The sequence below is a fragment of the Acanthopagrus latus genome, chromosome 22 (assembly GCF_904848185.1).
Source record: "Acanthopagrus latus isolate v.2019 chromosome 22, fAcaLat1.1, whole genome shotgun sequence".
NCBI lineage: Eukaryota > Metazoa > Chordata > Actinopteri > Spariformes > Sparidae > Acanthopagrus > Acanthopagrus latus.
This window is the reverse complement of record NC_051060.1, coordinates 1,833,347-1,848,714: the sequence shown is the minus strand read 5'-3', so window position 1 is coordinate 1,848,714 and position 15,368 is coordinate 1,833,347. Positions and strand designations below refer to the sequence as shown.

The following is a 15,368-nucleotide window of genomic DNA, read 5'->3' as shown; positions in this document are numbered from 1 at the left end:
CCTCATGCAGCTATAGTCACTTTTCAGATTTAGATTTTAAATATAAAAATGTGGAAGTTTATCAAATGAAAGTATGGCACTTTATTTGAGAGTACGCTAATAAAACATAATTATAAGACGTCGTTTGTATCAAATTTGACAGCAACTAGAAATAATGTGTTCTTGACTATACAGTAACAAGCCAGTTCAGCTTCGTCTGTCTTATAATACGTATATTTATAGGTTTATTTACTGTCAGAGTTCTTGTCTAATTTGATACAATTTACAGGTTATTACCTGTCTGAAGGAGACTTTGAAATAAAGTTCCACCAAATTCTTCTACTTTTTGGCTTGTGACCAGGGCTGTAGCTATCATTGAGGACACTGAGGTCATGTATTTTAATAGGTAAATATAAGGGGAAAAAAAGGCAAATTTATAAATAATATTTTAGTTAATAATTATGTCACTCTTAACAAAGCAATGCAATGCTTGAAAGTTGCGGTATAATAATAATACTTAAATGTAAATGGTTAATACTTATAGTAGTAGTTTATTTCATCTATCTATCTATCTATCTATCTATCTATCTATCTATCTATCTATCTATCTATCTATCTATCTATCTATCTATCTATCTAAAAAACTTAGATTCCAGGTCTTGTGTCATTGTGGAGGCCCTCATCGACAGCTGCCCAATAGCACCCCACCTCCTCCTCCCTCCGGCCACCAACATGGCTGGCCCTCTCCACACAGCTGATCTGCCAGCATGACAGTAAGTCTTAATCTGTATTTAATATAATGCAGAACTCACACTCATGTCCGAGGAAGCAGTGAGCACCAACACTGAGTTTGTCACATGTCCGTGAACAGATGAGAGTACAGAATGCCTCTGCCGGCTCCTGAGAGGTGACACGTGTGTGCGGATGAATACACTGGCGTTAGAACAGACACACATGACAGTGGGTGTCTGATCAAACCCTCAGTGAACAGATCAGCGTCTCAGTAAGTATCAGACTGTGACTTAACAGCACCCTGAAACAAACTTTCGAGACTGTGAAGCTCACTGCTTGTCAGAGTTTCTATTTCAACCACTAAAAATCCTCCAGGCGTGTGTGTGTGTGTGTGTGTGTGTGTGTGTGTGTGTGCGTGCGTGCGTGTCCAGAGCATCCCTCGGCCTCTTCCTGAAGAAAAACCAAAAATATCTGATCCGAGTTGTGACAACATTTCCTCCGTCGTGCATTCCCCCGAACCGCTCCCACCTCCGTGCGCCTATTGGTTCCCCGTGTGCGCTACGTTTCCTTCCCCGCGTTCCGATTGGACGATAGCTCCGCCTCTCCACCTGACTGACATGCCCGGAGCCACAGTCCCCTCCCAGCGGCAGCAGACGCTATTTGAGTGGGGAGCAGCGGATTGTTGTACATACAGCCGGTTTAGTGTCGTCAATGGGAAGCACGCGGGACGGTGGCGAAGCGAGTTACGGTCTAGATTGAAATCCGCGGCTGCACCATGCTCTTCAGGTCCATCCCGTGTTTGTGGATTACGTTTTGCCTTCGTTTATGCTGCTATGTAGACAGCGGGGAAGCACAGAATGCGAAGGAAGGTAAGTTCTTAAAGTTTGGACTCTTCATCCCGCCGCATTTGGAAGACATCCTCCAGAATGAACGGAGAGGAGTCCAAACGAGCCGACAGATCGTAGCTCTTCTATTCTTGCATTTTAGGTGCTATTCATTTTCCATTTTAATGAAGTCTAAAGGTGGATGTTTCCTGTGGCCAGATGAGGCCGGTGTGCGGGGATGACAGCGCTGCTCCCGGGCTGCCTGTGATCGACCTCTCGGCGTTTTTACGCACGGCAGTTGAACGCTGTAGAGCGCGGATTAGACGCAGGAGCTCTTCTTTTTATTTCTCCCCAGCTGCAGTACGCTGTCGGCATAAGTAGCCTGCCTCGTTAAAGATTAACAATCTATCACGACAAACTGGGTGATATCAGCGGATCGATCGTCCCGGCAGACTCGCCTGGCCGTGCGAGAGTGAGCCAGACAGTCAGCCGTGTGTGTGGACGCAGTTTCAGAGGGTTGTTTCCTCCAAAGTGGCCTCGGCTCCAACAGTCCGGTCTGCGCTCGTTTCTTCACAGGAAGGTACGGTAGACTGACGCGGAGCTGTTATCTGCCTCAGACGCTCAAGTTCATCTGAATCAAGGCTACAAGACACCAAAATAAAAAGGCTGATTAAACAATAAATAAATAAATACAAAATAGAAAAGAATAAAAAAAGAAAAACTCACATGGATGAAAATTGGCACTTTTAGTTGATTGAATTCTGTTTTAATTAATATTATTGTTGTATGCGTTAAACAGAGAATCCCGGCAGGGCAGGTAGGGATGTTCTCAGCAGCGAAACTACAGTGGAATAAGCGAGCGCGGGCAGGATGGAACAGCAGATAGGAATCGCAAACCCTCCGTGTTTATACGCGGGGGTTCGCCGATATTATCACGCAGAATCCTGTAAAATATAACATGGCATATATATAAATATGTATATATATATATTCATCACGGCGGTGCGCCCTGCCTGCCCCCCTTCTCTAGCTGTCTTCTGATATTAAATATTATTAGAACAACTTATTTTTTTTTTGTTTATGAAAGCCGCCGTGGTGCCGCGCTGCTCTCGCGGACGCTTCCAGATTATAAAACAGGCAGGTTCGACACATGAGAAAAGCTGCAAACACACTGCCTGTCACGTGGAATGCTTTCATCGCAGTTTCGGGGTCGTTTTGAGCAGGAAAAAAAAATGTTCCCGAGCTGGAGCGCATGTTCCCGTGTGTGCGCCGGGATGGAAGCAGCAGCAGCAGCAGCCGCCGCCGGGACCTGAACGCAACAACTCCGCAATTGAGTTGTAATAAAGTGATGCGTGAAGTAAACCCACATGTAACAGATGAGCGCTGTCGCGCACAGTGATCCCCGGCCCACTCCGGTGTGTGTTTTCCGTCTTTGTGCACGCCGTCACTGTCTACATTTGTCTCCCAGAAAGTTCCCCGCAGTCAGGAGGACCTGTCTGCTGCAGTCTGTATATATTCACTGTTCCTTTGCTTTAGCTGCTGCTGCTGCTCGAAATTAGGTCACGGTTATATTCGCTATAGATATCGATGTGTGGCCTATCAGTAAAACCCAGCCCGGTGAGATTTAACCACCTGCTTCTCCTGTCACTAGTGATTCTGCTGGACTCCAAGGCACAGCAGACAGAACTGGAGTGGATCTCCTATCCTCCCAATGGGGTAAGTCTGCAGAATCTCTGCATCGCTGGCACACACACACTCACCCCATGTCTCTCTATTTTTTTTTTTTTTTTTTACCAGCTTTCTCTGATGTCCCACATATGTAAGAGGAATGATATTTCCCAAACAAGACGTAAAGGATCCGTAGCCTAAAATTCTCAGCTAACAGAAGTCCAGAACAAAAGTAAAATAATGCAAGAGGTTGTTTCTGTGACTAAACTCTCCCGGCTTTTGACATTCAGAGCACAAAGGCCTTAGGCAAACCACCAAAAACTTGCTGGTCTGATTAAAAGCAGACTGTGGGTAGTTTTTAAATAAATAATGTGAGCAAAATGCAACCACAATCCCTTCATTCACTGCAGTTTATTGTGTCTGATCAGCTATGTTTCATGTACCGCTTCCATCCAGTGTGATTATTAGATGTCTCCCTCCACGCCTTTTGAATTGCACACCTCATGGATGTATTCATTTACAAATGTGTTCCTTCTTTCAGTGGGAAGAGATCAGCGGCTTGGATGAGAACTACACACCCATTCGCACGTACCAGGTTTGTCAAGTCATGGAGCCGAATCAGAATAACTGGCTTCGGACTAACTGGATAGAAAAGGGCAATGCCCAGAGAATTTTTGTTGAATTGAAGTTCACCTTGAGGGATTGTAACAGCCTACCTGGTGTGGTGGGAACTTGCAAGGAGACGTTCAACTTGTATTACCAGGAAACAGATTCGGAGGTGGGCAGGAGCCTACGGGAGAACCAGTACGTGAAAATTGACACGATTGCAGCAGATGAAAGCTTCACCCAGGGCGACCTGGGCGAGAGGAAGATGAAGCTGAATACAGAAGTGCGAATCATTGGCCCCCTGTCCAGACGTGGCTTCTACCTGGCCTTCCAGGATGTAGGAGCGTGTATCGCCCTGGTCTCTGTCAAAGTTTATTACAAGAAGTGTTGGTCTATCATCGAGAACCTGGCCACGTTCCCAGACACCGTTACGGGATCTGAGTTCTCCTCGCTGGTGGAGGTCGAGGGCATGTGCGTGAGCGATGCCGAGGAGGAGGCCGAAAACTCCCCAAAAATGCACTGCAGCGCTGAAGGGGAATGGCTGGTGCCCATTGGGAAATGTATATGCAAGGCTGGATTTCATCAGAAAGGAGACGCATGTGAACGTGAGTGCCAGTTCCTTTACTGTCATGTTCTTTATTGTCATTTCATTTCATCAGCGTTATTGTTAAATTTGCTCTTAGAAACCAGTCAGGGTCATCCTAATCCTGGATCTCACACAATAAAAGGTGTGCCAAGAAAAAAACAAAACAAAACAAAAAAAAACATCTAAAAAACTGTCGAGTATTTGCGATTTGAATATGCAGAGCAGGTAAATGACTGAAATTAAGAAATGAAAATTTGTGTTGGCAAATGGGATTAAAGCAGCTGATCTGGCGGCAGCAGAGACGGATAAAGTACTGAGGCCAAACATCCCCAGTGTAATAATTGGAATTCATGTTAACTGATTACAAGCCCCTTAATTTATAGCCATGATTCTATTGACACTGGGATTAAATAATAACTTGAGTTTAGCTCCTCAGTTCCAGCTCCTACGGGCAAGGAGCCAGGACAATCCCCATCAGAATATACAGGTCTAGAGGAAGTCCAGCCAGTCTGTCAGTATCTTTCTGCCGCGGCCAAAGGACCCTGACGGAGAGGGAAACAAATAGTTGTCGCTCTGTGGCATTTAGGCCTCAGGATATTTATGAAGGAGCCTAACAGGAAGGCAAGTAACAGCCTCGCCGCGGCTCGTTTGTGCATTGTTGTGCTGCTGGATCGTGCCGCCACAATTAACAATAACATGCTTTCTGTCACTTCAACTGCTCAGAGGATTATTTTCAGTGGCCACCTGACTTGAAAGATAAAAATCACTATGGATTAGAAGGGGTCACTTAGGTCACAGAACTTAAGTGGCCTGCCTTGTCGGCCAAGGCTGCCTTTTTTTTTTTTTTTTTGGCAAAGCGGGCAACCTCAATCTAAGCAGCTTACGAGGAGCAGCAGCCAGTAATAATTGAATGGAATGCATCTAAGAACAAATTAGTGTCCCTGGCAGACAAGCTTTTATGCCACGCTGTCATCCATTAGGGACCCCACCGAGGGAGGTGTGTTAATGAAATATATTAGGCCATGTAATTTAGAGCAACGCAGCCCGCCTCAAGTTGTGCTATGTCTCTAATGTTGGTAGGCTATCGCTGATTCAACCCCGTGGACCTCCTCCTTATTGTTCTTGTTATTTTAATATGCATAGATGCGAGATCCAGTTGTGCCCTTTGGTTGCTGAGAAGCCCACATTTATTTCCTCAGAGAGAGAGAGAGAGAGAGAGAGAGAGAGCTACGCAGCATAACAACCAAAAGCTCCAACACAACAAAGTAATTTGAGCTACCTTTTTCTTGTTATTACGCTCTCAGAACAGATTGCTGTTGCATCTCTCTATTAATTAATCTGTTCACATGTCAACTAGAACAACTGCCAAAATCGAGGCTCCGTAATGTGCACGTGGATCACATTCCAGTCTTGACACTGCACCTTTATGAGCTTTATCTCCACTGAGGCGTGAGAAGCCTTTGTATTAAGAGGTAGTTAATCTAAATAAAATGAGCATCATGGTGCACCATCAGCACTTCTTCCAGCAGCTCCACTGACATTAAATTGTCCATTCAGTAGTTTCCCCCCACGAAATCTGAAAGCTATTCAAAGTATTTCTATCAGCCGAACGGTAGAGCAGTAAGTCCAAGTGGCTATGACTGGCATTTGGACCTTGGACTGGCTTGTCTCACTGGTGTAAAAGTACTGCTCATTGTTATAATGGTGATTCCTGGCAATGCAGCACCTTAAGTATTAAGGGTTCAAACAAACTCACTTGTGTAAAGTGGGATCTGAACTCACTCTGAAGGACAAAGTGTCTGTACCAGTTCTTCATGGACGGGCTGAAAGATGGGCTGGAAAGCGTGCCGTCATAGAGCAGAGGATGATGCAAAGAACTGTTAAAACATAGAGATAGTAGCACATACTCATTTGTGCACACAATACGCAACCCGATCACCAGAATAGATGTTGACAGTGTATGTTTTTGCAAACCAAGGATATGTTGAATCTTTACTTTTCTTTAGGTTTAACTATTGATTTTATCTTGTGACAACTGTACTTATGGTCTGTTTAGGTTTAGGCACAAAAAAACACTTGTTTGTGTTAGGACAAGATCACATTTTGATTACCACAAGATGTTCCAAATATATATATATATATTTTTTTGTTGTAAGAAAAACGACTGGGAATTGTCCCGAGTTCCCCTTAAAAATATCTGGCACTGTCACACACCTGTGACTCCACCGCAACCAACCAAAACAGCACATTTTCACAGTTCAGATATTTTCTGTAGATTTAAGCTCCCTACATGCTCAAATGGAATGAAAAAGCTTTTAAAGAAATGTCTGACAGCTGGAAAAGTTCTCTTGATGCATCTATGCTCTCTGTGTCCATGGATGCGGGCAAACACAAATGCAAAAGTACAATCTGTGGTTGATATAACAGCCCTAAAATCTGCTAAATAGCGAGTTTAGCTTCATTTGTAGGCAAATGTTTACTGTTGTTCATTTGCATATAGTACCAACGTTGAAGTGATACAAAGTGGTCGACTGACATGTCTTTTATATGGGCTGACACCAATACCAATTATTAGAAATCAAGGAGACAGATAACACATATCTGATATTCATTTGCAGTAAAAATGAAAAAACAACCAGTGACAGAATGAAAACCAAGTACAATTTGCTCAACTACTGTTCTTAAGTACAATTTTCAGGTACTTTACTTAAGGATTTCCTCTCTCTGCTACTTTATACTTCCTCTTCCTCTCTTCCTCGTTTATTTGATACATTCAATTGCTATTCAGTTACTCTGCAGAGTCATGTTATTTTGTCGTGTATAGGCTATTAATTGTAACGTGATCAGAGTGTTGTGGGCGGGACATGGTATGAGAGGATGTTGCATACATTTTAAATTAATTTATTTTATTAGCATCTGACAGACAAATCACTGAGATGACAATCAGAAAATTACTTCATATTAGCCCTGATCATTGGCCAGGCCAATAGTCTGTCTATCACTTATGCAAGACTGGTTGAAAGTCGACAAGGTTTCCCTTTCAAGCATCGGACTCATCCTAACCCTAATCCTCCGCCTACCAAATTGTGACGTGAGAAAGGTGTGTGGGCAGAGTTTCAGGCACTGAAGGCGTTGAATGATTTGACAGGCACTTCTTTTGAGGCATGCTGTTGCCATAAGACAGTCTCTGTCCTATTTTAGTATCTGTGCTGTGCTATGATTATAACATGGCCGCAGAGTGAAATATTCAGCTGGAGAGTGGGTGCAGGTGGAGTAAGCGAGTTGAGCTGTCAGTCATGTCATTTGAGGAGCCCCCTCTGTGGATGCAAAGGCCTCCGCTGAACGTGTTGTGATCCACTCATTCATCACCGTCAGCAAAGAGGGACCCCTTGTCTGTCGGCCTACACCCCCCCTTCCTTCTGTCGCTCTTTAACTCTTTGTGTGGCAATCTGCAGCAGTAAATGTCACTCTTCTTCTCCACCCGCTGCGTTCAGTGGTCTCAGTGTAATGGGTGTTGAAAAAGGCCAGTTGAAGTGTCCCCGCAGCCTGCGCAGCCTTCATTTTGCGAAGAAGTGCGTGTTGTGAAAATAGCGTCCATTCATCCGCTGGTCTTGTTCAGCGCTGGCCGCTGGTTGCAGTGGAGCCACAGAGTCGTTAAGACAGAGAGAGGGCCCTTGTGGGAGTACATTGGCGTCTTTGTTTCACTCAATCCAGGGAATGTATGTTGTCTGATTTTGACGCATCCCATCATTGTGGCACTAAGTAACCAGTGCCTGAGAAATGATTAACTGTTGACCCTCTACCAAATGAGGGAGATGCCTCTATGTGGTGAAAAACAGATAAAACAGGCTGTATCTCACTGCTGTTGGTGCATGCTAACAAGAGAATTAATGAGAGGATACAGCAACTTGTAGACGCTGGCATCATCCATCTTGACTGTCAGAGTGTTGGACAGAAGTTAGTTGGAGACTGATTGATGATGGAGCCCCTGAGGGAAAGGGCTGAGCGGTTGGGGTCTGACCACGACAGCTAACGTGTATGGAGGCCACCAGGCAGCTCCAGCCCTGCAGATAAAGCTGCACTTAGCATTTCAAATGAAGCCAGGAAGCTAGGAGTCAGGAGGTCCTCATACATCTGGATGCTCCCTTGATTGATAAGGTGTGAATTTAATACACCAAATGGCTGTCTTTTACAACCGCACCAGAAGTTAATTATGCAAATGACAGGTGTGCACTGAATCCACATGAGACCCAAATGGACCTAAATCACTCAAGATTGAAATAAATTGGTGATGGATGGGAGCTCGTCCTGTCACTGCCAGTGTCTGCTTCCTGTGAATAGCAGCATTCTTGCACAGCCCAAGGCTTTTCCTACTTGTTGTCTGAGCCTGGCAGGTAGCAGTCAGACAGACAGATGTGCTATTCTCTGCTCAGAATGTTATTACCAATACAAGTAACAGTGTCCTAGTATTGATCACTACAGGGACGAAACGTTAGATCTGGAGAAACTAAAATGTTCAATCAGTCATACATCAAATCATTTGCCATACATTTCTGGTTACAGCTTCACAAATATTAGGCTTTGCTACTTTCTCTGTGTTAAACTATTATAAATGCAGTGTGTTTGGTTTTGGATTGATGGTTAGACAAAAGAAAACAATCTGAAGTCATCGTCTTAGGTTCTGGTGATGGTACTTGTAGTATTGTCTGCTAAAACTATTTTAAAATGATTAATGATGATTAAATGTAGTTAATGTAATTTTAAAAATGTAATTTAACATATACATTTTTTCTTTCATTTTTCAGTAAATTGCTTGATCTATGTAATGTCAACAAATTTTTGTAAAATGCCTACCACTACTACTAATAACCCATGGCTATATCTACACACACGTGTGTATATATATATATATATATATATATATATATATATATATATATATATATATATATATATATATATATATATATATATATATATATATATATATATATATACAAATTAACTGCCTCTCAAAATGGTTGAAGATACATTTTCCGTTGGGCTTTTCATTGATTATTTAAACAACTGTTTGCAGCTCTTTCAGTTCTCTACTGAGAACAGATGTAGACTTGAAGATTTCAGTGCAGTTCTTGTGCTTTATCTAGTTCCTACTCATTAGTAGAGACCAAACCACAGTTACATTTATAAATAATAGGCAGAATGTTTGAAACTGTGCTTTGGCAAGGTGCAATAGAGAGTGTTTACTTTTCTTCCAGATCCAAGACACTTCTAAATGAGAAGTTAAAACAAGACAAAGTTGTTTCCTGGGATACACTTGCTTAAGCAAGGCCCGGCCTGCAGCTCTTTCTGTTTGATCGGACTGCCCTGTCAGCACATCAGATGAAATACAAATGCCTCTTTTTACAATGGTCCACCGAGGTCCACTGCCCTAATGCTGAAACAGTCAAGAAAACAGGAATATTTGCTCTCACTGGTTTTGAATTTGCAGATATGACAATGAAGTAAAGATGGATCTAAAACACACAATCTCAGCATAGAGAGGTGATCTTAGAGAAGAACCCAAGGCTGCAGTGTCTGGTCACTGGTGATGGGTTTGTCTCTCACCCCTACTGATAAACTACAGCTACTGACTCATGCATACATGAATATCAAGTGGGCTGATGGAGAAGCTTCGTTCAGTGCTGTAGGCGTACAAACCAGAAAACTGTATTAAAAGATTCTTTCCAAGTGCATGAAACCCCATGGTTCTTTTGGCTCTTGACCCTGTTTTTCTCAGTATCCAACATATGTGTTTTCTCTAGACATGGGGCGGGGGGGGAGGGGGGCTACTAGACACGTTGTAATGTATTGATATTGGATTATTTTTTTTTAATCTTTTTTTTTGTATTTTATTTTTTTACAAACATTAAGTATTGATATCCAACTTTGAGACCTTGTCATGTTCGCTTATGGCCCTGCCCCGTAGCGAGTTTGTGCATGCTGCTGCCCTTTGTTTGCTAGCCAATGGGGATTGACTTTGGTGCAGCCCTTTGATAGACTTGACACAGCAGATTTTATGAAATGCATGCCCCCTTCCTTTAAAAAAATCTGAAGAAACAGGATCTCTAGGATGTATTTCTTTGTCTTTTCCATTTCTCTGTGCGTGTCTCACTCACTCAGGGTGGACATTAGAGTAGACTACAGGCTGTAGGGTGCCAGAAACAGGTTGTGAAAACTCAAAGGTAAAAAAAAGTTTGTCACTGGGAGAAATATGGGAGAATTGTGACCTCGGGAGGAAATCAATAGAGGGCAAAGCAAACCCGGAGTCTCCCAGAAATATCGTGAGGTTGGTTTAGATAAATGTACGTACAGCAATTAACTGGATTACTTACTTTTGCCTGTGAATGGTGATGTAAGGGGAGTATGTCCTACATGACATCTAAGCAGATTTGTTGTTGTTCTTTACCCTTGATGCAAAGGATGTAGTTTGGTGCGTGTGCATTCTACTTTGATTGATTGATGAAGGAAAAATTTGAAATTAAATTTGTTTCAACCAGAATCTGAACACTCTTTCAAGTTGGAAAGAAAGAAACAGGCGAATAATGACTTCTCAGTATCCAGGTTTTGGAATTTGACCTGCCAGTCCACATTTGAGACCCTACATTGCTTCACATGAATAGACAGAATCCAAGTAAATAACCCTCATTCAAAAAAAAAGGCATATGGTCAGCCATACTGGTAGGTGACTTTGTTAGTCCCTCTAAAGGGAGACCCCCACCACTTTGTGTCAGATAGCGTTATTTCCAAGTTGACACCAGGGTCTACATTTGGCCATGCATGAGGTCAGTGAATATTAACTTCATTCACACATGGCTGCAGACAAGCATAGAGCCACAATGGAGGCCTGCCTGTTGTGTTCAGTAACATGAGCGCCCTGGCTGACAGGACACTGTCAAGAAGGAAGATGGATGATCGCAGCAGTTGACCCCTGATCGCCACAAGAGTCACCTCTCCGGCCCCCTCTCCCTGCATGACAAAAGAGCCCTCCCCGCAGTGCAGCGGCCCTCATCTCCACTTGCACTAACAGGTTCAGACATCTCCATCGATCCCTGCTTCCATACCTCTTGCAGTTCTAGGCTTTTGCCTGTTTTAGCAATCCAAACTGTGGCGCAGATGTCTTTTTTGTAATTGCTTGCTTGCTGACTGCTTGAGTGGGATGCGATCAGACAGGCGAACTCTATGTCAGAAGACAATGTCTTTGGTGTTCTGTCTTGTGTCCCTGTGGCAGGAGGGTGAAAGTGATATGTGACTCTGCTCGGGGTCTCGCCACCTTCAGAGGCAGCAGGGAGGTCCCTGTTGTCAGCGGAGCTGCTCCTCCGGGATGCTTTAGACCACTGGATCTCTACTTCAATCTTCCTTTAAAAGGAGAATCAATAACTTATTACATAACTTCACACTTTTTCCCACTTACATCCAGAGCAGAGGAAGCAGAAGTTAAAATGTGCTATGGATGGGTCTGTAGCAGGAAATCCTGCTGTTTTTTTTCCAGAGAGTTGTGTTAAAATTACGACAGCTTGGCAAAACAGGAGGTGTCCAATGTTTACATAACCAGAGTAGGAGAACAAACACCATAAGAGCTAATCTAATGACTAATCATCTGCAGTTATTTCATAGACACCATTCATCATTTGCTCTATGAAATTTCAAAAGTCAGGAATATTCATCATTAGATCTCATTGTATAATACATTGACCTGTCTTTGTACCAATTTGGCATACCTGAATAGCTTGAAATGAGTGGAAAATGAAAAAAAAAAAAAAAGTTTTTTGTATTTCTTTATTTCATAGTATAGTATAGTTACCTAAAAATGGAATAGAGTTATCATCCAGTCACTTCCATGCTGATGGAAAGTCGTGTGAAGGTTCGTACTCATCAAAACATTTCTGGAACTTCAGAGCAAAACAGTGTTGCAGTATTTTCCTAAGCAACTAAAGTAAATGGAGTTATTTGATTAAAAAAATGATAATAATAATAAAATAAAACCATATGTTTTGTGTACAATGAAACTTCACACCATTTTCCATTGGAATGGGTGTGAGTAGATAATGACAGAATTTTCATTTTTGGTGAACTGAGTAATCATGATCTGCACAAGCCCTCGTGGGCATCTGAGGCCAAGCCAACGTCTTTGTGTCAGTGGAGGCCACAGTAGTGATGAGCAGCTAGTTTGACATTGTTTCATTCCTTTCTGTCACAGCTCTGGGACCAGAGCCGGGGCTGTGCGTGGTGGATTTGGGTGGGCGGGGCCTGGGTCAGGAGGGTTGGTAGGCCCTGGCACAATTCAGCGATAATGCTCAGTTGCTGACTGTGGACATTTTCAGCACTGATTTCGCTTGGGCTGCAGGGGGCTATGGATCGGTGAGACCTTTGGACCCTGTGCTTTCATCCCCACGATGCAGAGTCCTCCCCTCATCTGTGATGTCTTTTAGCATGGCTCCCTTTTTAGAGCTGACCACCTCATCCATTAAAGGTAGCCGCCTGGCTAGCCTTAAGGGCCCTTTCTCCTGCTTCTGTCCGAGTTAAATGAACTAAACAAAAGACGATTAGATAGGGACATTTTCCATGTCACTGAGAATCCATTTCAAAAAGTTCACTCCACCCGATAGCTTAAGAGGGAGTGTGTGTAGATATGCTGCTGCTCAGGCTGATTGAGAGGCTGTAAATGTACTGATGTGGGTTAAATCTTCAAATACCCTTATTTTCCACCTCCAAAGCCATGTAGTAAATCAGCAGGAGGGTTCAAAGAGAAAACAGGTGTTCATTAGTTTGCTGTTTAGTTCCTAATTGTCCCACTTTCCTGTCAAACTGCGTGGCCTGGCGATAGCACCGTAGCAGGAGCATTAGCTTCAATTTTAGTATAACTTAATCAGTGTCTGGCTTTGATCTTTGCTGTGAACAAGTGAGCAGGCACTTCCTTTGGGGTTTCTCTGCTCAGAGGGCAAAGCTGCATGCCCTCCAACACAGTGTAAGGGAATGCTAATCTTCTCTTTGTTTCTCATGGAAAGCTACTTATCTCCCGCTAAGCACAGGTACCTCGGATGAATGGCTCGGTTGTCTGTATGTGTGCAGTAGCAGTAGCAGCCATTCCAAGCATGCATGGGGTGGAGGGAGGATCTGGCACCATATGACATCAGATTTGTTTTTAACCCTTTTAACTTGTGCTTCAACAGCACCTATTAATCCTTATTGTAGCTATGTCCGAGACTCCCTCGTTCTTCTGACACACACGGGAGGTGTTCCCCGTCAGCTCGTTCAAAACTCTCTGTCTGTCCTGTGAGGAGATTTTCAGAATGGCCTCAGTTCTTTTCCTTTTCTTTGTGTGATCTTCCACTGATTCCTGGAGCTGGATAGGCGCCTTGTCTCTCATAGGTCGGAGATTAACATGTCTGCTAGAAAAAAACCCAAGCTGCTGAGCATCGCTCTCTTTATTGAAAAAGAAAGAATGACTTTGAGCAGTCCAGTGGCCTCAGAGGAAAAAGAAAAAAATGACAAACACCTGCTGCTTCTTTTGTTTGTATCGGTGGTAAGGCTAAAAATCTGAACATATTTTAGGAGGGAAAAAAGTCAGCTGCAATGGCTACACGGTACGGTCCTTTCGTCTATGTAGAGAACCCACCTGTCGTACGAAAGTGGTAGACGCAAGCTGATCAGAGCACAGTAGGGTGGGTCTTGCAAGAGATGCAGTGATTTACTCTTTCCTTTGTGACGATGCTGTGTGCCTATGCTCTGGTTAGGTTAGGGCACAAACCCAGCTTGGTTTTGGATTAAAGAAGCTGCCTTGGCCCAAGGTCTTCCTTAAGATATTCAGGGAGGTTCGCTCTCTGAAATGTTGAATTTTATCCTGGCGACAGAGGTGAAAAACGTATATGTGTACATATTAACTAATACAATACTTGTTTTAATGCCATTCAGATGATGCCAAGCTAGAAAGAAAATGTTAGTCAGCACTGCAGTGAGCTTGATAAATAACTCATATCTTCCTTCAAGGTGCACTTGATTTCTCTAAAACCTTTGCAGCTACAACAGTCCACACATCACCTGCAAGATGAGATCAATTGAGCTGTCCTAAGCTTTTCAAGTCGAAGAAGTATACTCAGCTCAGATTTTCCCCAGGTCTGCCTGCCTGTGTGAAATTACTCACAAGACGTACTGCTTCTTACATTGCAGAGGAAAACACCACAGGCTGTAGTCCATTACAGAGATGCAGCCATAGTTCAGTATGCAGAAAATGCCAGTAAACACAGCCTGATGAATGTCCACACTAAGGCCTGCTATTTATTGAGGCAGAGAACATAAGTCACATCTAATCAGAGCAACACACATAGGCCCCAGGCTACATTAATGCATGAGAAATAAGCTCTGTGTGAGCTATTGACATCCTTCTCTACAGTCGGAACGCACGGTCATGGTCCTAATCGTATGCCCTGAAAGTAAAACTGAAAAACATAAAGCAGGAGTTGGGTTTTTAAATAGCATTTCATGGTTGTCTGAACATCCAGCTAGACACAGGGTATTTTGAAATAGCTGACAGAGAATGTTTATGGCAGTATTAACTACGGATTGCAGTGCAATAGAAGCGATGAGATGAGTAAGAGGGAGAGGGGTCCTTTGTTTTTCACAGGTAGACTGGGGCATCAAGAATATTTCTGCTGCACCAGCCTTGACTTGTAAGGAAAAGAGATGAGTGGTGGCTAATGCAATGTAGATGGAAGTGGTGTTGTATTTCAGATAAACACGCAGGCAATGCAGGCACTCCAAATATAAGAATATGTGTCATACAATGAAAGACATGTAAAAAAGGTTTTTCTTTTTTTTTTTTTAAGTCAATAAGATAAAAAGTTAAAAAAAAAAAAACATGTATGGAACACAAGGTCAGGCATGCACAAATTGGGCTTTTTAATATTTCCTTCCACATTTGACACATTTTCTCA

At 43.1% G+C, this 15,368-nt stretch overlaps 1 protein-coding gene across 5 annotated transcripts in view; it reads left to right on the top strand.

Annotated features, from left to right (window-relative positions):
* The first annotated feature begins 1,409 nt into the window (after positions 1–1,409).
* Positions 1,410–15,368, top strand: part of epha7 (eph receptor A7) — an 88,224-nt gene continuing 74,265 nt past the window's right edge. For 4 of the 5 annotated variants that reach the window (XM_037086999.1, XM_037086998.1, XM_037086996.1 and 1 more), the window contains exons 1-3: positions 1,410–1,580; positions 3,187–3,251; positions 3,745–4,414. In XM_037086999.1, the coding sequence (XP_036942894.1) occupies positions 1,487–1,580; positions 3,187–3,251; positions 3,745–4,414 (829 nt within the window). In that variant the 5' untranslated portion in view covers positions 1,410–1,486. Of the gene's footprint in view, positions 1,581–2,070; positions 2,116–3,186; positions 3,252–3,744; positions 4,415–15,368 lie in introns of those variants that run through there. The other variant, XM_037087000.1, reaches the window with a different exon arrangement.